The following is a 26,364-nucleotide window of genomic DNA, read 5'->3' on the forward strand; positions in this document are numbered from 1 at the left end:
TGCCTGAAAAGTGTCTTCCTGAGATTTTTGAATTTTTATTGAATTGAAATACATTGCAATTACAATTTTAGATTTTTTTGAAATATAGACTGTGGATGAACAGCACAATAGTATTTCCTGAGTAGAAAGCCAACCTCAGAGTTACCTCGCATTGAAGCCTGGTCCTGGATAAGTCATTTGATGTCTAAATGCCCCCAAACAACTAAAATGAATTTGTCAAGTCTCCATTTGCATAAATAGAGGGATTTTCATCAATATCAATGAAATCACAAGCTTAGTCATATATATTGTATGTATATATGCATATGTATGCATACATTTACAGATACATATATTACATGCAATATCACATATTACATTATATTTATGTGTATTATATATGTGGGTATGGGCAAATATGGGTGTGCTTATATGTATATGTATATATACATTAGATAGGTGCTTACCTGCATATATATATGTGTGTGTGTGTGTGTGTGTGTGTAAATATATGTAGCCATACAGGCATTGTATATAGAATGGTATATTCATTTGTATATATAAGCACATGTTTGAATGTATATATCTGCATATACATATATATATATATATTTGCATATGTATATGTATGTACACACATCTCTCTGTGTTAATAGTTATGCTTCATGGGTAAATCTTCACCTACATACTATGTACTTGCAAACTATTTTTATTTTTAGAAATATTAACACATTGAAATTTCCATATATTGAAGATTCATTAATTCATTGGTAACTGTTCTCACTAATGTTAGAGACTAGTTTTAGGAAATGGTTTTTATGAGCTGCTATGGCTAAGACAAGGCTCATAACCTGGCAGCCAACCCATGAAGTTGATCAAATTCAGTTTTCAAATCTTTGAAAGGCAGATGTCGTCTGAGTCTGTCATTACCCCCGGTGACATTGAAACCTTTCCAGGTTTAGAACCTGCCAAACTTGTGCTCCCGCAGAAAACCTCCCCAAAACCAAGATCCCCATTGAGCTACAATGGAAGTGGAACTTTAAAGAGAATACATGAGAAATACTGATTCTAGTGGATACCATTGCCAGTACTCATAGCATCATAGTTTTAGAGCCATAAGGGATGTTGAAAGCTATCCAATCCAATCCCTTCATTTTACAGTAGGAAACTGAGGCTCAGGGAGAGGCAAATTCTTTGTCCAAGATCACAGAGAGTATTATATGTTAGAGGCAAGATTCATGCCCTCCAACTTTAAAACTAGTGTTGTTTTTTCCCCCCACTGTCCCATCTGGCTTACGTTGGAGCAGGTAACTTCAACTCTCAAAGACTGTTTTCACTTCCATAGAATGAGAAGATTGGCTTTATGAAAAATGAAAGACATCATGAATTTAGATCTAGAGGGAATTGTAAAGGGCCTCTACTCCCACCTTTTAATAAATTTTATATAATTAGTAAAATTTTTATTTTATAAATTTTATAAATTAGTAAACTGAGTTAAAAGGAAAATAAGTGACTATAGTCACAAAGTAAGGATTTGAACCTTGGTCTTTTAATACAAAATCCAGCATTCTTTCCACTATAGTTTGCTGCTCTCTAAGAGCCTGCCCCATCAAATAACACAGTCATGGGACTTGAGTTCAAATCCTAGCCATCTTCTTACTATTTGTGTGATCTTGAGTGAGATCTTTAATGACCGAGCCTCAGTTTCCCCATATGTGAACTAAAAATGTTGGAATAAAACATCTTATAAATCTAAATTTGTGATCCTATTATTAAGTCTAATAGGTCTTAAGAGAGGAAAAGGGCAATATTAAGGGAGTTCGTTATTATTATTATGCCTAGTGCCTAAAATGTTAAGCCGTGGAACTAACTTATCAGGCCCCTAGGGCATCACTTGAAACAGTTAACATACTTCCTTAAGTGCCTTCTATTCCCTGGTAAAATCTAGCTTGATACTATGACATATTAAAAGGTTATATGAATCATTTGCTCATGAGAACTGTCAATGTTACAGAAACCTATAGGTCTATATATACCTAAGAACCCTAATAACACTCACTTTCAAGCAGGTCTGAAATAATATTTTTAAAAATAATACTTTAGAAAAATGTAACTATTCTACCTACCTCTGAATGTTCTCGATTAACAGATTATCCAATAACTTGTATCCTTTTTGATATTTGGACCGTGGCTTTTTCTCCATGTCATTCAATCTTAAAGATGAGTATATCTAAACTACGAGTACTAGGTCATCTAAAAAACTAAACTGAACTCGCCCATAATTTGCTTTGTGAGGCTTGAATTTGTATCTGTTTTCAGTCAAGATGGAATGATTGGCAGTGAGCAAAAGCTGCAGCTGCAGCAGGGGAGTGAGTCAGGTACTGAGGCCGCTAAAACAAGCCTGCCCACAATTCATGGGAAACACGTAGCACAAGACAAAGCATCTGACAATTTGGAGGGTGGTTCTATAGTCCCGGGAATCCAGAGTGAATTAAAGTCTAGACTCCGTAATTTTTTCAGACTGCTGGGGGAGGGATAAGTAGCTGATCAGCTATGCCCACCGTGTGGTTCCGAGGTAACATTGAATCAAGGATGCTCTTGCTAGGCTGTGTATCACGGGAAGGGCTCTGCTAGGGGAACAGCAGCAGAAGCTTTAGCTAAGGCAGGAATAGCAACAGCACCAGAGGCAGGCTTTCCTTGCAAAGATGAGGCTATTTGGGTGTCCTACAAGGCAAAGGTCCTCTGATGGCTGAGTATCTCCTGAGAATGGTTCATGTAAACATGTCGGCAAGGGTCTCCAATTATTTGGATAGCTGTGATTATCTCTCAGCAATAGTCATGACAGGAGACTAAATGACACTTTTCCTACATCCTCGAAGTATACAACTCTCTGAAGGAGAAGAAGACTTTGGATCCTCCCCCAGAGAAGAAAAAGGGGGGAGGTAAAACCCAAAAAGTTTTGGCGCCATAACGGAATCTGTTTTCAATATACATGTGTACCTAAGGAACCAGAAGCTAAATGTTGATTTGCTCATTCCTCTTACCTGGGACTGGAAGGAAGGGAGAGATGGACAGTGGCTCAAATGAGAAGACGAGGCATTCTGAAGGTTGGTGAAGCCCCATGCTGATTGCATTCTGCTCTCCTCTTCATGCAGTGCTGTGGGTTGGGACATCGCCGGCGAGTTCGGGTTTCCTATGTAAGTTTCTGATTGCGTTAGAATTGTGGCTAGGAGCTGCCAATTCTGAGGATATGTCTGGTGCCCCTTTCAGATGATTTAATTTTTGTATTAAGGACGGGGCAGAACTAATCCCTGGTGCAGGGAGTTTTCAGGGCATCTCAGGTACATGATCTTCGGAAATTTTACTTAAATGTTTTCTTTTACTGTCAGGGCCAGATGAGTTACAGAATAACTTCTACTAAGCTTGCCCGGGAAATCTATTGTCTTGGAGCTCCTTATCTATTCAAACCAGTTGATGCTCTGCTGTTTTGTTTTATTATTATTATTTTCAAACCTAGCTAACTGTAGCTCTGTTTTCCCATTTGAATTATTGCCTGCAAAAATCATCTAAGCTCTCTAATAATCAGTTAGAGGTTGTCAGAATTTAATATCACCAAGACGACCAACATCCCAGTTCTTATTTTGAACAGATTTAGGCAAGAGGCACTTGATGCCGTTTGATAGATTATGCATCTGTGCAGCTAACAGCAGCATTTTACAACAGCTTAATCGTCCTGTGGCTTTTTCCATTGAAGATTGAAATAACCCCTTATTTCGTGGATCGGCCGTGTATTGCAAAATGGCTGTCTGAGTATGAAATTCAGTAAGAAAGGATAACACGGATCCTTCAGCATCCCTGTTTAGAGTGGCTGGGCATTCATGGAAACATGGTTTTGCAGCATACCAGCGGGTAGCCTATAGAGAAATGAACAGGTTTTTTTTAACCCCCTTTTTAATATGCCTCCTCGTCTTCTCCAGCTACTTAATTTCCAGGCAGTGTTGTGAGAGGGAGCAGGACATTTGTGCAGTCTGGCTGAGCTACAGTAGCAGATTGCTTGGTGTTTGCATTGAGCTAACTAGGAAAAAAAAGATAAAAAATAAACAGAAAAACTAGAAGGAAAAGGCATCAATAAACAGTGAAAGGGCTCAGATGAGGTCTTCTGTGGCACCAAAAAATATTTGAGATAAAATTACTGATTCTTTGGATGTGACAATCCCAGAACAGATAAGGTCAAAAGCTGATGTTAAAAATCATAAAGTTGGAGGATGAAAAAGGAAAATATAAATCAAAATGTAAAATGTTTTTTAAAAATTTAACTCGATTAAAAACTTTAAGAAGTAACGTCTTGATTTTAAACATTTCTGTTGCTAACATCTAAAGTGTCACTTTGTTCTTGAGTGCAACAGTTGACCTGTATGGAATATCTCTAGCCATGAGGCAGGAAATGATTTTTAAAGACCTTGGGCCTTGAGGGATAACTTGTGTTTTTAAAAAGAGAAGTGAAGTTCTAACTAACTTTAGCAAAATGATTGGTGATAAAGAATATTGGAATATTAGGAGCATAAAATATGCACCTATTAAACTGCTACAAGCTTGAGAAAGTTATGTTAGGCAAAAACCAAGATTATTTGAATGAAGACTTCATAGTTTCATTTATGCTTTTATGTGTTTTCTTTACGTAATAGATCATATATACATGTAATTTCCCTTTGGTTTGTTTTGATACAAAAGTTAACCTTTAAACAAAAGGATCATGATAACTTTTTTCTTTCTCTGTCTTGTTAGGAAGGTTTTTGGAATCTTTTCTGACATGAACATGTTTGTAAATAAGTAGTACTAGGTGACTATTTTATAATCTTGACTTCTTGATTCATAAATAAAAGAGGTACAGTAATCTATTAGATATCAGACTTCCCCCTCTCCCATTTTGGGATAGATAAAATTTAAAGTATTTTCATCTATTTGTCTAACAAAGATTTATGAGCATCGTTCATTAGCCATAAAGTTTATTCAATTTAATATCTCTAGTATACTATCTGCTACTACTTTGATCTCTCACAGGCTAGAAATAGATTTGTAATCTAATTTAATGGATTTGAATTTTATTTTGTGGTTATTAATTCAGAATCAAGCTAGAATTGCTTTAATTCTTCGGGAGGAAAATAAGTATATCTTTATGTGTGGTTTTATTGTTAGAACAACTTGAGATAAAATCCATCCTCAGACACTGGAAAAGCTCTCTCAACTTGAATTTTCTCATCTATAAAATGGGACTAATTATGTCATTTACCTCCTGCTGTAGTTATCATCAAATGGGACCATATTGGCAAAATACTTTCCAAACTTTAAAGTACTGTAGCTATTGGTAGGCTGTTTGAGGCATTTCCAAGATGGAGATACATATAACAGTCTCAAATTCCCAAATAGTGAATGTCATATGAACCTGGTCAGATTATTTGGACTTCTCTAGACTTTTTTCTAAGCTGTCTCTCATTTGAGTGGTAGAATTCCTGCACACACTCAATCTTTCCCAAACTTTAGAATTTAAAGATAAGGATTAGTAGAGGATCAGGAGTCAGGAAACTCTAAGTTCAAATCCAGCTTTGGATATTTACTAGCTATGTGACTTTAGGCAAGTGACTTCTCTTTGCATTAGCCCCCTCAACTATAAAATGGGGATAATAATAGCATCTACCTGGTAGAGTCATTGTGAGGATCAACTGAGGAATATTTGTAAAAAACACTTAGCAAAGTACCTGACATTATATAAAATACTTCTTCCCTTCCCCAAGTAGAACCCACAAATTGCTCACAGCTTTTTTCATCCCTTTCCAGCTATTGCAAATGAGTGGCCTTGAGTCCAAATTTCCTATTTTCTATTTATCTATTGATACGTAGTCCTACTATTTAAATCTTTTTCTTTGCAAAGCTTATATCCCTTTGAACAAAGGACTACCTATGTATGAGCAAGGAGAGAGATAAAGGTAGAAGACCAGGTGTTGTTTCTCATGTCCTGAAAGGAGACTGGAATTTGAGATTAGTACTTAATACCCATTATCATTCACCTGTAATAATTGTTCCTTTCTCCCCATAGTTTCCAGAAATACTTTGAAGGTTTCCATATCTATTTCCTATTTTACTTTAGCTTCTGTGTTCTTCCCCAGTTATCTGCATAACATATTCTGTTAACTAGGTTAGAGAATTATAGCCTTAGAGCTTTGAGGGAACTCAGAGGCTAACAGTCTAATCCCCCTCATTTAACAGTGTTCTTTATGTTCCTGTATCTTTAAAAATAATACTCTGTCTCTAAAACATTATTCTTCTACTGTCTCCTACTTTCTTTGTTAGCTTTCTTAGGACCATACCATGATCCTATCATTCCTCTGATACCCACTCTCAGAAAATATCCCCATGTGGACCAAGTTTAGTTTTATTCATTATTTTTCCCAATGTCATTCCATATGCAGTATAATGAAAGGTGTACCAGCCAGATCCATACTCTTATACCTGGGTGGCTACACAGACATGATAGAGTTCAGAAACATGACCATCTCCAGAAATAAATAAGTGAGAACCCCATTGTACTCTAGCCTGACCATTTCTGGAGTATTGCTTTCAGTTCTGAGCACCATGTTTTAGGAAGGGCCCAGATAATCTTCAGAATATCTATAGGGGGACAAACAGGATGGTGACAGACCTCAAGTTCATCTTATGAAAGAATGGGTGGAAGGAAGTGAGGATGCGGGGGAGTGAACATCAAATAAGGTAAATAGATACACAACTTGGACGTTAGACAGCTGCTTGATTTTTGATAAAATTTAGTTTGAAGGAAGAAAAAAAAAGACATTACTTAAGAGAAACAGCTATTTGGAGCAAACAATATATAGAGTTCAAAATACTTAAGCTTGAGTTCAGATTCAGATATTCAGTAACTGTGATATTGGACAAGTCACTTAATCTCTGTTTGCCCCTGTTCCTCAACTGTCAAATGGAGATAATAATAGCATCTACCTCCAAGGGTTAGTATGAAGATAAAGTTAGGGCTTAGTACAGTGCTTGCCACTTACTATGTAGTTTAATAAATGCTTCTTTTCTTCTCTCCTTCCTTCTATCCATCCATCTTGAGGTAGGACAACCTGGAAGAGTGGTCAGCTGGTGTCTGTCCCCAAAGGGCAAAGTTAGGAGAAAGTTAGAAACTACCAAGGGGCAATTTGAAAAAGCAAATCTATTTGAAAAAAGCTATTTGAAAAGAGACCTGTTTACTTTATGTAAAGACTCCTCTCTATTGTGAGTATTAAAAACTCACAATAGAGACTGGATGATGACCATTCATTGGCTAAAATGTAAATTTTTTAACTCTGAAATTCCAGAATCTCACATGAAGCATAATTGTTTTGTACTGTGAGAAGCCCTAATAATGTATTTCCTTTACCCAAGAGAGAAGCATCAGTATGGGGGAAGTAGACAATGATGAGAATAATGGGCTAAGAATCTACTAAAAAGGTCAGTGGAATATGTCTCAGTGGGGTGAAGAAAATGGGAGAGGTAGCTCCCTGAGCTAGTTTTGATGCTCCTTGAATTTGTTCTAACCAATCTTGATAAACTTGGGTAAGTGAGATACACTGGAGAGACTGTCCCGGTCTCTTTCTTAATTTTACAGATCATAGAATTCTGTTTTATAGGCTATAAAATGTCACATGAAATGATTTCCTCAGTTGTCAATGGCAGAAATGGGATTAGAGGTCTAATCCGGTATTTTGTCTATTACAGCAACGATAGCATAGTGTTCTGCTTAACTTGTAATCATTTTTTAGGATCTTGGATTCCCAAGGGGTCCAACCATGTCAGGAGACTACTATGAATTACATACCCTGACATGATTATGGAATAGGATAGACTGCTTAATAAAGGCACTTTATTGTTAGAGATATGCTAATGTGTGTCATTTTTAGTTTTAAAATAATTAGCATAAAATCAGATACAACTAACTCTGTGATTGTAGGAAATATATTATTGTTGATTCCAATTCACTTTCTATGATTTCTGGGCAATTTGTTATCCTTTTGTCATTTCCGTCTTGTCTGACTCTTTGTGACCCTATTTGGGATTTTCTCATCAAAGATACTGGGAGTAGTTTGTTATTTCTTTTCCCAACTCATTTTTACAGATAAGGAAACTGAGACAAACAGGGCTAGTAGATGTCTGTGCCAGATTTGAACTCAGAAAGAGTAGTCTTTTTGACTTCAGGTCTTAATGCTCTATCCAATGTATCATCTATCTGCTCCAAGAATAATAATGACTAACAGTTACATCATACTTTCAAGTTTGAAAAGTATGTCATTTATGTTACTTCATTCAATCCTCACAATACTGTAGGATATGTATGTCTATTATCCCTATTTTAGGTGAAGAAATTAAGTCTGGGAGAGGTTAGATTATTCAGCAAGTAAATGTCACAGGGGATGTGAATTCTGATCTTCCCAGCTCCCAGTTCTCTATCCATTGTCACCTTGAGAGGTAACAATTAATCAATAGACATCAATTATTATGATGCTCTGACTTCTGAAATACTGAGTAAGAGAGAGGTCTGGTTGTCAGTGCTGGGTCATAGGAAGTTGACGAAGCTGCTGTATGGCCAGAGCGTCTGCACAGCTCCCACATGTTGCTCTGAGATCTTCAGTGCTGTCTCTGAACAGAAAAGAATAAATTCCATCTGTTCCATTATTTTCTCTGGCCTGAAAAACAACTTCCTGAGGTCAGATGACTTTGTAGGGCTTCTGATTATGTAGGAAAATGTAAAGGGATGGAATCCACATGTGTTAGGAGGCAGGAAGATGTAAAATGTATTTATACCATTCACACTCAATCACTTAAACTTTTCCAGCTCGGCCTGGGTATCTTTAGAAGCTGGAATATGGGATTTAAACCTTCAGTCTTTTCTGATTAGAGTCAGATTCTTTTGGCAAGCTGCCCTAGTTTTAAGCAGGACAGTGCTGACTTGCCAAAACATGGGTTGGCTGTGATTTTTAATAGCATTTATCTCTGGCAGTTTCGAAATCCTTACTTTTAATTTAAAAAAATCTTTAAGGTGCCCTTTGATGTCTCTTTTTAAAAAATACTTTAGTTTTTAAAGCTCCTAAGTCATTCTCATCTCTCTAGAATGAGAATGTATCTTAAAGAAGCTTTACCATTAAATTTGCTAAAACTGTATAGACGTCTGTTGTCAGAAATACCAGATGTCAAAAAGTAATATATTCTACAAGGTATTATTTGAATTTTTTTTCAAAGTGTGCCTGCTATATTGAGAGACAGTTTTGTATACTGTATAGAGGGCTTGCCTTAGGACCAGAAAGCCTTAGGTTCCAATCCTGCCTTTGATAGATTGGTTAGGTGAACCTGGGTAAGTCACTTAAATTTTTAGTATCCCAGTAAACCTTCTAAGTCTAAGAGTTGGAAAATAGTTGCCAATTTTGAGTATCTATCTTTCCTTCCTTCCTTTTTTTCCTTCTTTTTTCCTTCTTTCTTTTTCCTTCTTTCTTCTTCTCCATATCCTTCTTAATCTTATTATTTTCCTTCCTCCTTCTGCCTCTTGTCTTCCTCCTCCTCCTGTTCTTTCTCCTTCTCTTCCTCCTTCTCTTCCTTTTCCTCCTCCAATTCAACCTTAACCCTAAATTTCTTCTCCTTCTCTTTGTGTCTGTGTGTATGTGCACATGTATGTGTCTATGTGTGTGTATTTGTGTGTCTCTCTCTTTCCCTCCCTCCCCATCCCCCAACATACACATACTTACTTCCCATGTGTAATGAATTCACAGGAATCATAGATTTGGAGGTAGGGAGCTTTAGAATCATTGAATCCAAACCTTTTCACTTTAAGGAAAGTTACAATGATTTGCCTCAGATCACACAGGTTACTAAGCTTCAGAAACAGAATTTGAACCCAGATCCTCTGACTTGCAAAGACAGAACCATTGTACCATACTGCCTCCCTAGGGAAAACTTCTACCATTCAACCTCCTGGATTAGTTCATACTCCCAACTGGAGTGGAGAAGACCCAGCTGAATTGCAGAGCAGAGCATATCATTTGGTTCATTAAATTAGTGATAGAATTTAGTTTTCTAAATTTCTAAATTTCAGTTTTCTAAACTTCTAAATTTCAGTTTTCTAAACTTCAGATGTATTATGGGGAAGTGACTTACATCTGGAGGAGAGCAGAGCACCAAAAATAATATGGTGATAGTTTCGTGTATTTATAAAACAATTGCAATTCAAAGATCTCAAAATGCCTATACAAAGTATACAAATACTTATACAATACAATATACAAAGTATAATCATTTATTTATAGCTGGCATTTACATAGCACTTTACAGATATTATCATATTTGATTCTCACAAAAATCCTAGTAGACAAGTGCTCTTAGGACCGCTATTTTACAGATGAGGAAATTGAGTCAGATAGTGATTTCCCAGAGTCACATGGTCACTCAAATTGTCCTGACTCCTAATCCAGCACTCTATCCGCTATGCTACCTAGCTGCTTATTATCCTGTTTTATCAACATGATTACTTTGGCCTTGCCATTTGGCATTGTTATTGTAAAGTTTAGGTTTTTGGTATTGTTACTAGATTTAATAGAAGTGATTTGAAATCCTCCTACAGATAATTATGCCCTTAGAGGGATGGCTGAGGCCCACAGAGATGAGTCAATCCATTGCAGAAAGAGTGCTGGATAGGGAACTCAGGAATCCTGAGTTTGTGTCTTTATTCTTGCAGTCACTTGCTGGAGAAATTTGAGGAGGGAAAGTTCCCTTCCTTCTAGTAAAAGCAAAGAGGAGATAGCAATAAAGTTGAATTTTAAAGGAATTGAAGCATTTCAGTTGGCAGAGATGGGCATGGGATTCACTCCTCAGAATGGGATGAATGAGGACATGATAATGGGGGAAGGCATAGGAATGATGGGGGGATGAAAAATGGGAGTGAAGAGTTGGAGGAGATAAGGCCTTGAATGCCATGACAAGATGTCTATTACTTGACTGTTTAGAGACAAACAGTGAGAAACCAATGAAGGTTTCTGAATAGAAAAGTGATTATCAGAGGGGTGCATTAGGCAAATTACTTTGGCAGCCAGGCAAAACATGGAATGAAAAAAGGAGAAGCTAGAGGCAAAAGGACCAGCTTTCCTGGTGGTACCATCCAAACAAGAGGCTGAGAGGGCCTGAATTTGGAATATTTATAGTGGGAACAAAAAGAAGAGAATGAATAGATAGAAATGATCAGATCTGACTGACAATTGATTGAATGTGCCAGGGAGATAAGTTATCATGGCTGGAGAAAGAGGAGTATAAATTTCTCTTTCTAGATGTTTGAGAGTGAGGAGGAGTGCAAACTGATAACTTGAAGGAGCAGTAGAATACACAAAGGGGGTGGAGTTTTTTGGTAAGATATAATAAAGAAGAAATAAAGAGTGTAAGAGAGAGCAAGAGAATGAGAAAGAAAGATCTAGCTGAAAAGGAATTATAGTAAGAGAAGCAAATTCAAAGAAGAAATGAATGGAAATGGGACATAACTGAGACAGGGAAATAAAAGATATAAACATTAAGCATCTCCTATGTGAAATACTGTCTCATTTGATTCTCACAGCAATCCTATGCTATTATTTATTCCCATTTGGAGTTGGGGAAACTGAGGCAGGTGGGCATTAAGCAACTTGCTCAGGGTCACATAACTAGTAAATGTCTATGGCCTCATTTGAAAACAATCCTTCCCGATTCCAGGACCAGTACTCTTATCTATGAGCAAGAAGAGGAGGGAGTAGGAGGAGATCAGTCTGAAAAGATAAATTGTAGATAGATTGGGTAAGATCTTGAATGCTAAAACAAATCTGTTATATGTTTATTTAGAGGTAAACAGTGAGAAACTCATGAAGGTTTTTTTCTCCTAGCTGGAGAAGGGGTTAACTTTGGCATTATTTGCCTCTGAGATTGGAGGAGAGGAGGAGGGGGTAGATAAGGAGAACTGAAAGATGTGGAGGAAATTTGTTAGATAGCCTTAATCTTTCCAGCAGGTGGTGAGGCCCTTTCTGTGTAGAGAATGGAGAGAGAGAGGGTGGAACTGGAGCCTGAGAGAGAGAAGAGAGCCCTCAGAACAACAGGCCCTCCTCCCCCATCCACCCCAAGTCCAGGTAGCAGGTGGCAGGGGAGACTTGTATTATAAATCTAGCAGACTTCGATTGTCAGCTGACCTTTCTCCTGAATAGATTGGCTTCCCATAGAGCCAGAATATTTTGTTTGGTCTCTTCCATGACACTACATTATTACATTGAGATCCACTTTCATTCTTTTCCATCTGGAAAAAAAAATCAGTTTCTTTCTCTTTCTCCCATATTTGTCAAGAGGACCTTACCATGTCTCTCCCAAGGAAAAGTTAATTTAGTAAGTCATTGAAGATACCTCTCCTAATTATCTAGAGAACAGGAATAAAGTAACTAGGCAAGCAAGTTATTTTCAGAAACTGCATTACTGTACAATTCAAGACAGAGGAGCAGTTTGGTATGGGAGAGGTTGTACCAGGTCTGGAGCATCAACATCAGTGGCGGTGGCTCCTGGGATGCGTATTCCCCGTGTGACTACAGACAGCTCCATGTAAAATCTCAGTCTCATTTTTCTCACTGTTAAAGTAGGGATATGTTTCTAGAGTTTGTTTCATAGGATCGTTGTTGGCAAAGTGCTTTATAGTCCTTCAGACAATCTATAAGCATTAGTTGTTTTGACGGTTATTGTCCAGTCTCAGGAATTCAACAAGCTGACAAAAGTACTTCATTTATTCCTTAGGAGAAGTTTAGTTATTGGGGAAATTAGGCTCAATGTGGGTTGAATATAAGACAAATTTAAATGAGGGTGCAGGAAACTGAGGGAGGAGACCTTAGACCTGGAGAGGCTCTGGGATATTGTTTCATAATAGAGATGTACCAGACTATAAGACTCTTTAGGGGAGAGACCCTCATCTGTTTCTGAAAGGGGAGTAAGATGGGACTGGGATGTGTTCTCTGGGGTTATAATAAACAGTAGCTGATGCCTTCCTGTCTCAACCAATTATTCCTGCTAAATATGTTCTAAGAACAGTCATTTACACCTGCTAGAATTTCCAGTGCCTTCAAAAAGGTGCCATCTTTTTGCACAGCTTTGATTGCCCTGTTTAATTCATGGCTCTAGCCTATGAAGCCAACTTACAATTAGGAAAAAAACTGACTCAAATGTTTAGTAGCTGTATGCCTGGACAAGTCATTTAACTTTACTTAGCCTCAATGGCTTTAACAGTACAATGGGACTAGTACTGACATTTACTTCATGAGGTTATTGTGGATTAAATGATATATAAAGGCATTTTCCAAACCTCAAGGATCTGTGTAAGTGTAAAATGATGAGTCATTAGGTTACATTTCTTGATTGCTACCTGTTACACTTGTAGAATCAAAGGATGGATGTACTCTTTGAAAGAAAGTTGAATAGTGATTAGAGCTTGGAAAATAGAGCAGGCATTTGTATGCCTGTGATGTTGTTTAAAGGGGCTGCTGGGAATTCAGTGGATGGAACCACTAGTCTGGAGTCAGGAAGATTTATCTTTCTCATTTAAAATCTGGTCTGTTACTTCCTGGGTGAATTTTGGCAAATCATTGATCCCTGTTTACTTCAGTTTCCTCATCCGTAAAGTGAGCTAGAGAAGAAATGGAAAACCACTTAAATGTCTTGTCCAAGTAAACTTCATAGGCAGTATGGTCCATATGGTCAAAAAAAAAGATTCAGAACATATCTGAACAACAATTATTGTTTAATCTTTGGTGTTGTCATTTTCCCACTTATTTAATAATCTCCCATTTACATAGCAAGTTTAGTTTTTTTTTGTTTGTTTGTTTGTTTTTTTTGTTTGTTTTCAGTGATTCACTTAGAGAACTCTCATTAGTGTGTAGCACATGTATTATTCTTAGCCCCATTTGCACAGATAAAGAAACTGATACTCAGAGAGATAACATGACTTTCCTAATATCACCCTGCTGGCAAGTATGGGGACCAGAGCTCAGCACAAAATCTAGTTCCCTTCTCCACTACTCCACAATGCTTTCCTGATGAGTGTGGCTGGTAAATACAAAGTGTAACATGATTTAAAATTTTTGCTTTTGTTACTACATATATAAATAAGGGAGCTAGAACTGCAGAGTAATCCAGGGTTGCCTTTCCACAGAGTGACTGCTGACACTTAATATTTTTTTTCCAGTATTCAGTATTCTTTACCTTGAGTTAAAACAGCATTTTTTTAAAATGCCACATTCTTGGATTGACAAGCAAATTTCCAACTTTATTCTACTAAGTTCCTCTTTCTCTTTCACTGCACTCATCCAATGATCAAATTTTTCTGTTTCTATTTAGGCAGCATTTCTCACACCATTCCCTTATCCTTACTCACACAGCCTTTGTCCCCCTCTTGCCTGGATCAATTGGGGTGGCCTTCTCTTAACTTCCATTCTTCAGACTTTCTCCATTCTAACCTATCCTCTAGAAAGCTCCTAAAGGGAATTTCCTAAGACCAATTTGACCATGAAAACCCTTCCCCCAATCAATTCTTTCTCCTAACAAACTTTTTTTATTGCCTCTCGAATCATCCTCCATTTGACTTTTACAGCCATTTCTAATCTGACCCTGATGTTCTTTTCAAACTCATTATATAGGATGAGTCAAAAGTATTTTTTAATTAAAAACTGAAAATTGAACTGGCACTTTTGGGTGATACTATACCATGCTGTTCTTCCCGTCTTCCATTGCCATCACTCTTAATTGGCTGTCCCCCATGTCTTGAATGTTCTTTCTCCTTCACTCTCACTTCATAAAATGGTCTGTCTTCTCACAATCCAAATGAAGAATTAACTACCATATGAAGCCTTTCCCAGGTCCACCTGCAGGGGCTACAATGGGCAGAGCACTGGGCCTGGGGTGAGGGAAACCACAGTTCTAATCTAGCTGCAGATACTCACGAGCTGTGTTATCTGGGGTAAATCATTAAAACTCCATTTCCTCAACTCCAGTGCTGACAGGCACGTTTGTGAAGTGTGGCTCCTAGACTGGACACCATTCTGTATTTTATAGATTTCCACAATGAGTTTTGAATCCATTTTTCCTCTAGGTTGCTTTTAATTCTCTTTATGAAGTGATTTCAAAGAGATAATTGGGATAATGATAGACCCTACATCCCTGGGATTGTTATAAGCATCAGTTAAGCTAATACTTGTATTGCATTTAACACAGTGCCTCACATATAGTGATGCTTAATAAATCAATCTTTCCTTCCTTTCTCTCTCCTTTGCTTCCTTTTTTTCCTCTCTCCCTTTATCCATCCTCTCTTTTCTTTCTTTTTTTCTTCTTTCCCCCTTTCCATTCTTTCTCTCCTTTTCTTCTTTCTTCTCTCCCTTCCTCTTTCCCTTCCTCCTAATCATCCTTGTTTCCTTCTCTTACTCTTTTCATACCTTGACTCATCTTTATTTTAGATATATATGCATGTGTCACTAAAATTTAAGTTTTAGGGAAAGGCTGTTAAGTTTTTACTTTGTCTCTCCAGTGTGTAGCACAGTGTGTGACACATAATAACTACTTAAAAATATAATAATTATAATAATATATATAATAAGTGCTTATTATTTGATCAATTGGTGATAAATGTTTATAAATTCCTTTGTTATAACTAATCTTCTTGGGGGAATAAACTTTAGCAATATTACATATAGAATGAGATGTTCGTTACCTGTAAGTGTTACCATTTCTGGATCCCACATCCCCCTGTTGGGGGAAAAGAGTCGAATCTCTTTGGTGTGTCATGGACTTTTCTGGCAGTCTGGAAACTTTGGCACCTCCTCTCAGAATGACTTTTATAAATGCATCAAATATATAGGATTACAAAGGAAAACAATTATGCTGAAATATAATTATCAAAATATATTTTTAAAAATATGTACAGTTCTTTTAAACATTTCTATATTTGTCATGTTGTGTAAGAAAAATCAGATCAAAAGGGAAAAAAATACAAGAAACAAATAAATAAAAAAGATGAAAATACTGCTCTTTAGCCCATAGTTCTCTCTTTGATGTGGATGGCATTTTCCATCCCAAGTCTATTGGAATTACCTTGAATCATTGCATTGTTGAGAAGAGCCAAGTCCATCACAGTTGATCACACAATTTTGTTATTACTAGTACAATGTTTTCTTGATTCTGCTCACTTCACTTAGTATCATTCAAGTAAATCTTTCCAGACTTTTCCAAATTCATCCTGCTCATCATTTCTTATAGAACAATAATACTCCCTTACATTCATGTACCATAACTTATTCAGCCATTCCCCATATCGAAATATTTTAAAGAATGTTTACAAGCCTGACATTGAAATCCTATAGAATTAGGGGCCCTATTAGAATACAGAAACATCAGAGTTAAAAGGAATTCTAGTGACTGGAATCCAAACTAATCCATATCATAAAGAGAATACCCTTTCCAAAATCAGTCTATGTTTGTTTGCTTGTTGTCTTCTCTTTGAATTGTGAGCTCTTTGAGGCAGGAACTATCTCCTTTTTTCCTTCATTTAATTCCCCAGTACTTAGCATAGTGCCTGGCAGATACTAGATGCTTAATAATCATTTATTAATTGATTGATTGCTTTAAAATACCCAACAAGATCTCCAGTTAGGATCTCAACCTCTCTTGAGGTTAAATCATTCCAATGATTTAAAAGCTTTCCCCGACACCAAGTTTGCTTTTGTAAGTTTTATTCATTGTTCCTGGTTTAGCCTTCTAGACAAATGTAATCCCTCATCCTAATGACAGTCCTTTGAACAAGTGAAGTGACCCACAATGCCTACTTTTAAGTTTTCTCTTGTCCACGTTAAACATTTTCTATTGTTTTATCTGTTCATTGTGTCAAAAACCCAAGACCCTTCACCATATTGGTTGTCCCACTCCAATTCCTTTCCAAGTTATATCTCTGTGCTTCCAAAAATGGAAAGCCCTGAACTTAGCAAATGTTCCAGATACAGTCTGGGCAAGGGAGAATACAATATAACCCCTATTCTATAAAAGAGTATCACATCTTTGTTCCTGGAGACTAAGAAATAAAAAGTCCAAGATCCCATTAGATATTTTTTCAGCAAATAGATATCCAGACTTAGCCAAGAACACTTAACTTGATATTAGTTGTATGACTGGTCAAATCCTTTAACTTCTAAAGTAATTCTGTAATTACTTTATAAATTTCGGGAAAGCCCATTCCTTCATCTATAAAAGGAGGAAAGGAATCAGACTGGATAATCCTTACATTTTCATTTGGTTCAAACATTTTATGCTCCCTAACTACCCACAGCTTCATTTTTTTCCTGAGGCAATGGGGCTTGCCTCAGGGTCACACAGCCAGAAAGTGTTAAGTGTCTGAGGCCAGATCTGAACTTGGGTCTTCCTGATTTCAAGGCTGGTGCTCTAACCACTATATCAACTTTTATTCTTTATGGCATCTCTAATAAAGATTCAAAGGTAGCCTTGTCAGAACTTGTGAATGATTGTACAAGGGATCAAAAAAAAAAAAAACCAGGGAGATAGGTGGACTACTGATGTTTACCTCTGATGGAGAAATATTTTTATATGTCTGTGGTATCCCATTCTTCAGGTCTCCCAATCACCTTAAAGGAGAAACTGGGCATGTTTTAACATATTATATAAAATAGGACTTCTTAAATTGCTTCCATTCTCCAGCCTTTTTTGCCTGAGAAATTTTTACATTTCCTCAAGTTTATAGATATATAAAATAGATATACAAATCAAGCATTTACTAATAAGCATAATTTCATCTTCCCAAAATTCAGTTATGAGACCCCATATGGGCTCATGAATCACCATTTAAGGAGCTGGGTTATTTAAAACACATAACATTGTAAAGTTAGAGGCCTTATCATTCCAGTGATCAACTTAAAAATGAACAATATGGCTTTAAAGAAATAAATTTTAGAAAATCCTTGTCTTTTTATCAGAAAAGAAATTAATGGATTTTGCAAGATTTTGGTCTATGAGCCCTGATTATAATATGCTCATTATCACTTAAAATGCTATTATTCTTTGCTTCAAACCCAAAAAGGCATTCATGATTTGGATATTTGAGCCTTGTCTTCAATTAGGTTCAGGGAACATTCATGTATTTCTTTGATTATCATCTTTTCCCTGAATGTTTTCTTGCAACACTGTTTTTCTAGTGTGCATAGAATTCAAGGGTCATGAATGGCAGGCAGTGCATTCAGAATGAGAAGTTGAGACAAGACTAATTATCATAATTCCTTTCCCTTTACAGCACCATAAAAAATTAAGCTGCTCTCCCTCTCTTAAAATCTTCTTGTGTTGATTACTTATCCCATGTTCATTCATAGGCTTTTTTTCTTGCTCTTGTACATGTAATCTGATATTTTATCATGTCTCAAAGTCATTGGAAATCCCACTGTGAAAAATTTTATTCTGTAACTATCTGAAGAAAGAAGCAATAATTCTGACTTGCTCTGGTATATTTTCCCCTAATTAGATATCCCTCTTAAAGGATTCAATTAACTGCCAGATTTCGGGTTCTGTATACTGTAGGTCAAATATAGCTGCTGATGTTGCCTTAAATAGTTCAGTTCTATGAATTATTTCTCGAATCTGATCCTATAAATATATTGTTTTTTCAAGACGGAAGTTTTATTCTATAATGAATAAATAGGAAATATCACAGACATGGATATAAATTAATACCAATCACTGGGAACCAAGAAACTACTATATCCAGAGAGTTATCTTGTTATATAGCACAACTTTTATTAAAAGAAATTTTGCTACTATATGAAATCATCTTTTCTCATTTTCATGTTATTTACTATAACATATGGCTTTGCTTGTTGACATTTTCCCCTTTGCTTTTGTAAAGCCTAGATTAACGCCGATTTATTTGTTTATTTTATACTAGAGACTTAAATTATGGTCACAAACAAGCAAATTTCAAATTAGAGTACAAATGTTTGACCACCAATTTTTCTTAGTGATATGGACTGAAATTTCTCAAGTGGTCCCTAATATTTGAATGATAAAAAAATAAAATCTCATAAAATGGCTTTTGTCTCTTTAATCATCTGATGAAAAGTTCAAAGATATATCATAAAATACAAAGATGTCCACATTTGCTAATATTCCTAAATCAATATAAATTGTGAACTAATCCATAAATACCTGATATTCTCAGGTAAGATTTAAACTGTAAAAATGTTTTCCCAATTTGTTACTTCCCTTCTAATCTTGTTTGCATTAGTTTTGTTTGTGCAGAAACTTTTTAATTTAGTGTAATCAAAATTTTCTATTTTGTGATCAATAATGGTCTCTAGTTCTCCTTTGGACACAAATTCCTTCCTCTTCCACAAGTCTGAGAGGTAAACTATCCTATATTCCTCTAATTTATTTATGATTTCGTTCTTTATGCCTAAATCTTGGACCCATTTTGATCTTATCTTGGTATGTGGTGTTAAATGTGGGTCCATGCCTAGTTTCTGCCATTGTGCATATGTTTTGAAAATAAAAAGCTTTAAATGGAAAAATATAGGCTCTAAGAGGACAAGGATTAGTGTCATTTCACTTTTGCATCCCCAGTATATTGCACAAAGTAGGGACTTTAAAATGCTTGTTGGATTGAATTCTAAATCTTGGACTAACCTAGAAATCAAGAAGAGTAACTGCTTATTAAATTTTGCACAATTAAGAAGCAATTACTGCTTCCACTTCACACACACACACACACACACACACACACACACACAGAAAGAGAGAGAGAGAAGGTGAGAGGGGAAGAGAGAATGGCTTTTCTCCCTCATTGCTATAACTTTTGAAGGATTGCAAAAAGTTATAATTTTCTTTAATTTCTTCTACACTAAGACTTTGATTTAATTTGGTTTCATTTGGATGTTGATAAGTTCTGAAATCTTAATAATGACATTATTTATCAGTCATATGATGTGTTAAGTTTCATAAAACAAGAAAACCTGGGATGATGGGAGGTAATGCTAAATATTATTTTCTCCATTTTACTAATAAGGAAACTGAGGCCCAGAGACAATCTATGACTAATTGAATGTGGTAGATGGAGTATAAATCCAGTTATTTTTTTGACCAAGTCGGGATTTTTTTTCCAATGTGCTATTTTATTTTTCAGTATTCCATGCTGATTAGCTGTTGAATCTTTATGCTAACCAACAGTACCTATTTTTTAATCTAGTGGATAATAATACTCAATTATTTTAATTCAAAAATTTATTTTTAATTAACTTCATTCTCTTTTAAGCCCTGGTTTGAATTTTTTTCTGTAACTGAGCAGGTTATTTAATCAAATTTAAAGGCACTCTGCTCTTATGCAAATAGATATATAATTTTTTATTTTGTATCACAAATTACTGTTTTAGCTGTTATAAAGAAACTATCTCATTTATGGATTCAACTGGCCATGCATAATTCTTGAGGAATATATTTAGGGCCTATCTCAGCCATTGGAATGGATGATTTTAAATGCTTTTTAAAAAAAAATCCAACAGAGTCTATTTGGAGAAGCTTGTGTCTATTTCAAAAATAAAAATGTTATGATGGATATAATATTGAGATTGAAGTTAGGAAGACATAAATTCTAATTTTGCCTCTGACAGTAGCTTGGGTGACCCTGTGCAAGTGATATAAACTCTCTCAGCCTCAATTTCCAAATCTGTAAAAGGAAAGAGTAAAATAGTGACCTTCTAGGACCCTTCAATTTTAAAATCTGTGGTCCTAGCAGGTTAAAACAAGTTTTTGTTTTAGTTTGATTCTTTTCACTATCTAATATTGTCAACAGTTGGAGAAAAATCCTCACACCCCATAAAGTCCAACCATATTAGTTTCAGGATAGTTAAGTTTTGAAATTATTAACCAAATTTAGCATAACATGGTTAGTCTACAAGGTGAAAGTAATTACTTGCCAGTCAGCAGTGAATTTTGTAATTGGCATTGCTTATGAACCTGTGATATAATTCAAGGCTATAGAATTAACTACTTATGGCAAAGTTCAATAAATCAAAATTCATATGGAGGTAGAAATTAATTTAATCTAAGCAGCTGTTGCCTTGAATGTCTGGCTTCTTGAGCTAATATTTCAGTGACAATGTTCAAGGGAGATGTATAAAGTACCAGATGTTTCTCAGCTTAATTTTTTAAGATGGACGGAGCTTAAGGCAATATGGAGCTGTAACTAGGAGAGAGCTTTTCATTCAGTTGTTTAGTCTAAAGTGGCTCCAAAAAGAACTTACACAGTAAACTTAATTCAAAAGCTATATTTTTGCCAAGGTCACACTCTTTTTGGTCATTTTAAAGAAAGCTTTTTTGTTTGTTTGTTTTGTTAAGTTCCAAATGATTTTTTTCAAGTTTTCTTGTAAAATACATAAAAGTTCTCCATTAGGTGAAGTACAGTGAAAGAACTATAATTGTTATCAATATTTCAAATAAAGAAACTGAGGCTGAAAGAAATTAGCAATTGCCTGGACTCAATGAAGTAAGTGTTTGAACTGCTAACTACATCTAGCATTCTGCCCTCTCCACTATCTAATAGTCTCACTCTTGCCTCCTGTTTTCTGTCTTTCATTGATATACAAGTGTTCACAAGGTGGAGATAAAGGCAAGAATGTGTTTTTAGCTAATTAAGACTCTTTGGTGAAAGTCCAACTGCAGTCTACTATTCTTTATTAGTTAATAGAGCAGAGTGTTTGAATAATCTTCAGTGGCATATGCTTTAAAAGTAACTTATTTTTGGCTTTTTAATACGGTTTTTGGGGGCATTTAAGAATCACCTAAAAAAGACAAAAATAACTGAGTCCCATTGTAAACACCTGTTTGGAAATGAGAAAGGAGTTCATTTTTCACATCCTTTCTCACTATATATTCTGTCAGGCCATTGCATGGTAGGAAATGGACATCTTTCAAGCTGGTGTAAGGCACCAAGCTGAGATGAACTGCCCTTTCTCAATACCAAATGAATGAGAAAATGAGTGATTACAGAATATCAATGACTTTGCTGATAACTTTGATGAGGTTACCAAATGTTCTAATGACACAAAGCTGAGGAAGGTTCTCTAAACATAGGATGTCAAGGCCTGGTTTCAGAAGAATATCAGCAGCTTAGACTTTAGACCAAATTTAATGAGAGAGAATCAAATGGGGACAAATTTAAACTTTTGCATTTCTACTTTTAAAAAAAATAATTTCATAAGTGTTCAGTAGGGGATAGCACTTGCTCTGAAATCTCTAAAGGGTTTTCATGAACTGGAAGCTCCATATAGACAATAATGTATATGGCAACCAAGAAAGGTATTGTATATGTATATAGCCTGAATTAAAAGAATCATGTTCAAAACGAAGAAGACTGAAATCACATTCTGTGTATAGCCTCCTCCCTAGTTGGAACATAATGGAATATTGTATTCTATTTTTCTATGTGGGAAAGTAGCCCACAATGGTGGAAGGGCTTGAGATTTGGACCTTCAACGAAAGTTAGTAAAGTAAATTCTCAAGGCCTTGAACCATTGGTTAAAGGAACATGGGATATTTATTCTGGAGGAGAGAAGGGCTAGGAAAGATATCATGATTGTCTTCAATTATCTGAAGAGTTGTTACATGGATAGAGGGTTAAATTTGTTCTGTTTGGCTAGCAAATGCAAAACCAAGAGTGATGGGAAGTTTCATGGAGGTCAGTTGAGATGAGGAAAAGGATCATAGCTGTCCCAAAGTATAAAGACCATAATAAATTCCTCTTAATGTTAGATCTTCAAAATTAATAATATTGTTGTTCATTTGTTCTGGTCACCTCTGAATCTTTGTGACCCGATTTGGGTTTTTTTTTTTTAGCAAAGAACTGAAATGGTTTTCCATTTTCTTCTCCTCATTTTACAGATGAGGAAATTGAGGCAGACAGGGGTAGTGACTTGTCCAGGTCATAGAGTTTATAAGCATATGATAAACTCAGGAAGATGAGACTTCCTGAATCCAGCCAGAACTCTATGCACTATGATACTACCTAGGTGCTCTTCACACTAAAATAGAAAACCATTTGGGGGAATTTGTAGAACAGATTCTTTAAATTGAGACACAAGTTGAATTAGATCATCTCTAAAGTTCCTTTTAGCAGAGATTCTGTGATTTTTGTGAGACTTTTCTTCAAAATATAATCCTGCCACATTGATTCAGCAAAATAATTTTATATTCCCAGAACTGGAGAGATGTTAATTGAATGTTTGTAAGAAGAAAATGAATCAGGTGTTATTTGTTGAGTGCCTGTAATACAGCACAGTAATACAGCATTGTGCTATGTCAGCTGGGAAATGCATAGGGAGCAACCCTTTTTCATGGAGTTTATGGTCAGGTTGGGGGAACATAATTTATATACATGAAAAAAAAAACAGAAAAAATTGGTACAATATCATATACTGAAGTCTTCCCTTGTACAGGAAGCCTTTCCCAATCACTCTTAATTCTCATGCCTACCCTGTTACTTATTTCCTATTTATTTTGTATACTGCTAGTCTGTATGTATATATTTGCTTTTTATCTCTTTATTAAATTTTGAGTACCTTGAAGGCAGGAACTGCTTCTTTCTTTTCTTTTTATCTCTAGTATTTACAGCAGTGTCTAGCAAATAATAAGCAGTTAATGCTTATTAACTAATTAAAAATTGCACAGCTATGTAATAAGTAAAATACTTATTTAGAGAAGAGATTCATTTGCACTGGAACAGTTCAGGAAAGAATGATTCCTATAATAATAATAATAGCTACAGTTTAAATAAAGCTCAAAGGTTTACAAAGTGCTTTCCATATGTTGTCTCTTTTGAAGAGATTCTTTTATGAACAAATGGGATTTGGGTAGATAGAAACGAAGGTACTTTAGAGGAAGGAACATTGTGAACCAGGGCACAATTATAGGAATAAACATGACATGCACAGGGAACAGCAAAGAAACCATCCTGACCAGGGCAGAAGGCTTGTGTTGGCAAGCAGTTGTCAAGAGTCAGGTCCTTGGTTCCACCTGCTGCCCTGGGGAAAGAGGGATGAGTCAGCTAAGGTTTGTTCACATAAGCAGCAAGCAGGCCCTACTATGAGTACTAATACATGACAGGTGGATTTCCCCTTGGTGAGACCCTGGGCCTTAAAGTTCTGCACCCACTGCTTCTTTAGGCCTGCATAGATATGACCGATGACAACCTCTATCTTCTTTTTCTATGGGAAACTCAAATTCAGAAAATTTTAAGCACTGTCCATTGAAAGCCAAACCAATTCTCAGGGAAGTGCAGAAAACACTTCATAGATAATGGGAAAGTGCCAGTTTTCCAAAACACTAGGATTGCCTTTTGTGTCATAAGAGACATTTCTCTCATAGTTTAAAATATAGTTCTTTGCTGCATTGTCTTAGGGATGGAGAGCCCTTTTCTGCCAAGGGCCATTTGAATATTTATAACAACATTCTTAGGCCATCCAAAATTATTAACTCAAGCAGTGGGAGGTTGCCGTACCTAGCTTTCAACTCATCATTACCTGAAGTTGCCTTAGCAAGTGATTTCATGGTCCGGACATTCCCTATCCCTATTTTAGAATTAAGAGGAATACTCAATAAGTTCTTGATGATTTAGTATTTAATTTTCTTCTTATGAGTATTCAATTTATATACTATCATACTGGAAACACAAATTTTTGTTGATTCAGTCTTGTAAGATATTGTTCTAGCAAAAATACAAGAAATCTGAAAATCTCATTAGCACAAATTCTTAGAGTTAAAAAGACCTGAGAAGGCACCTACCCTGGTCTTTCATAGAGGACTTCTCTAAAAATGTGTTTATATCATTTATATTTTCTATATTAGTGTTATATTCTTTATATTAGTATACCATCTTCTCCTAGATCTCACCTACAAGACTACTGATGAGAGTAAGAAAGGATAAATGGTTAGCATGGGAGCTAGATTATCAAAGCAAAGTGTAGTCCTTTATTCAATCCACCAATTTCAAGTATTTAGTGTTTAATAGCATTTTACCCAAAAGTAATCTGTTTTTGCATTTACTTGCTAGGAGATAGGAGATAAATACAACACAAAGCAGTTGATGAATGCCAGTATAATTCTTTATACATAATAAATGCTTAATACATGTGGAATAAATGGATTGAGGAACAAATAATAAATAAAAAAACACACACACCAGAAGTTGAAAAGAAGAAAATATTTCTTCTGACCCAATTGATTAAGGAAGTTGTCCCAAAGGAGAGGAGGATATTGAGGACCCATCTAAAACTCCATCCTTGAAGTTCATCAGTCTGCTCAATATCAATGACTTTCACTACTACTTTTCCTCAGCAGCCCATGAGACAATCAATGGTCTTATCTTATCTCTCACCGTCCCTGGAAATGACTCTACCACGAAATTACAGAATTTTCCCCTTTCTGATCACAATGTCCTTTTTTGCCTCTTCTGTTGCATGCTTCTGTTTGAGCCCACTCTTGAACCTCAGCATCCTCTAGAGGATCTGGAACCCTTTCTTCTTCCTCACCCATTCTTCTTATTCTGACTTTCCTTCCCTAACTTCTTGTTTTTACCATTACTGTCATCTATTTTCAAGTCCCTTTTAATAATTATCTAATCTTCCCACGTCCATCAGTCACCAAGTCCTTTCAATTATATCTTGTAAATTTCATGTATCCCTCCCCTCTGCTCATTCTCACTCCAGCTTCATTATATCCCAACTGATTTATTGTTATATTCATCAGCAGTCCAGGTGGGAGGCACTTAGAATAATTTCAGTAAGAAATGATTAGGCTTTGGACTAGAAAAGTAGGAGTGAAAATTTAAAACTGAATATGAGAAATAAATATAGTAATCATTTATTTTCTTTGCTTTTCTTTTCTTTTCTAAAGTTTTATTTGTTTGTAAATCAGGTTAAGGGTTACTATGTATTAAAAAAAAGGGCCTAGAGTCCTAATTATCCCTTTTTAATTGTGTATTTGGGAACTTTCTCTGCAAATATACTGGGTTTTTATATTCTAAGAGGTATATGAAATTAAAGTCATTGAAAATTTCATCAATTTCAGAAGAATATATTCTTTCAAACAGATTTTCCCCCCCTTTCTTTAAGGACATTTTAATTTACTTATTTGACTGAATTAATCAGATCTGAATTGAGTTGGCTGTCTTCTTAAAAGCCAGTCCAAAACTGCTGAAGACAAATAGTTCTTTTCTTCTTGGAAGAATTTCAACCAAGTTTGCTATATGGACCCTCTCTTCTCCAT

The 26,364-nt window shown here is 35.8% G+C and overlaps 1 protein-coding gene across 4 annotated transcripts in view; it reads left to right on the plus strand.

Moving 5' to 3' along the window:
- The window catches only part of CACNB2 (calcium voltage-gated channel auxiliary subunit beta 2), a 379,562-nt gene that overhangs the window by 127,338 nt on the left and 225,860 nt on the right, over nucleotides 1–26,364 (plus strand). The window contains exon 1 of one of the 4 annotated variants that reach the window (XM_074266795.1): nucleotides 1,878–3,176. The exons of the other annotated variants lie outside the window; for them this stretch is intronic. Coding sequence (XP_074122896.1) covers nucleotides 3,129–3,176 — 48 coding nt within the window. The 5' untranslated portion in view covers nucleotides 1,878–3,128. Of the gene's footprint in view, nucleotides 1–1,877; nucleotides 3,177–26,364 lie in introns of those variants that run through there. 4 annotated transcript variants of the gene reach the window in all.

Source organism: Sminthopsis crassicaudata, chromosome 5, assembly GCF_048593235.1.
Source record: "Sminthopsis crassicaudata isolate SCR6 chromosome 5, ASM4859323v1, whole genome shotgun sequence".
Taxonomy (NCBI): domain Eukaryota; kingdom Metazoa; phylum Chordata; class Mammalia; order Dasyuromorphia; family Dasyuridae; genus Sminthopsis; species Sminthopsis crassicaudata.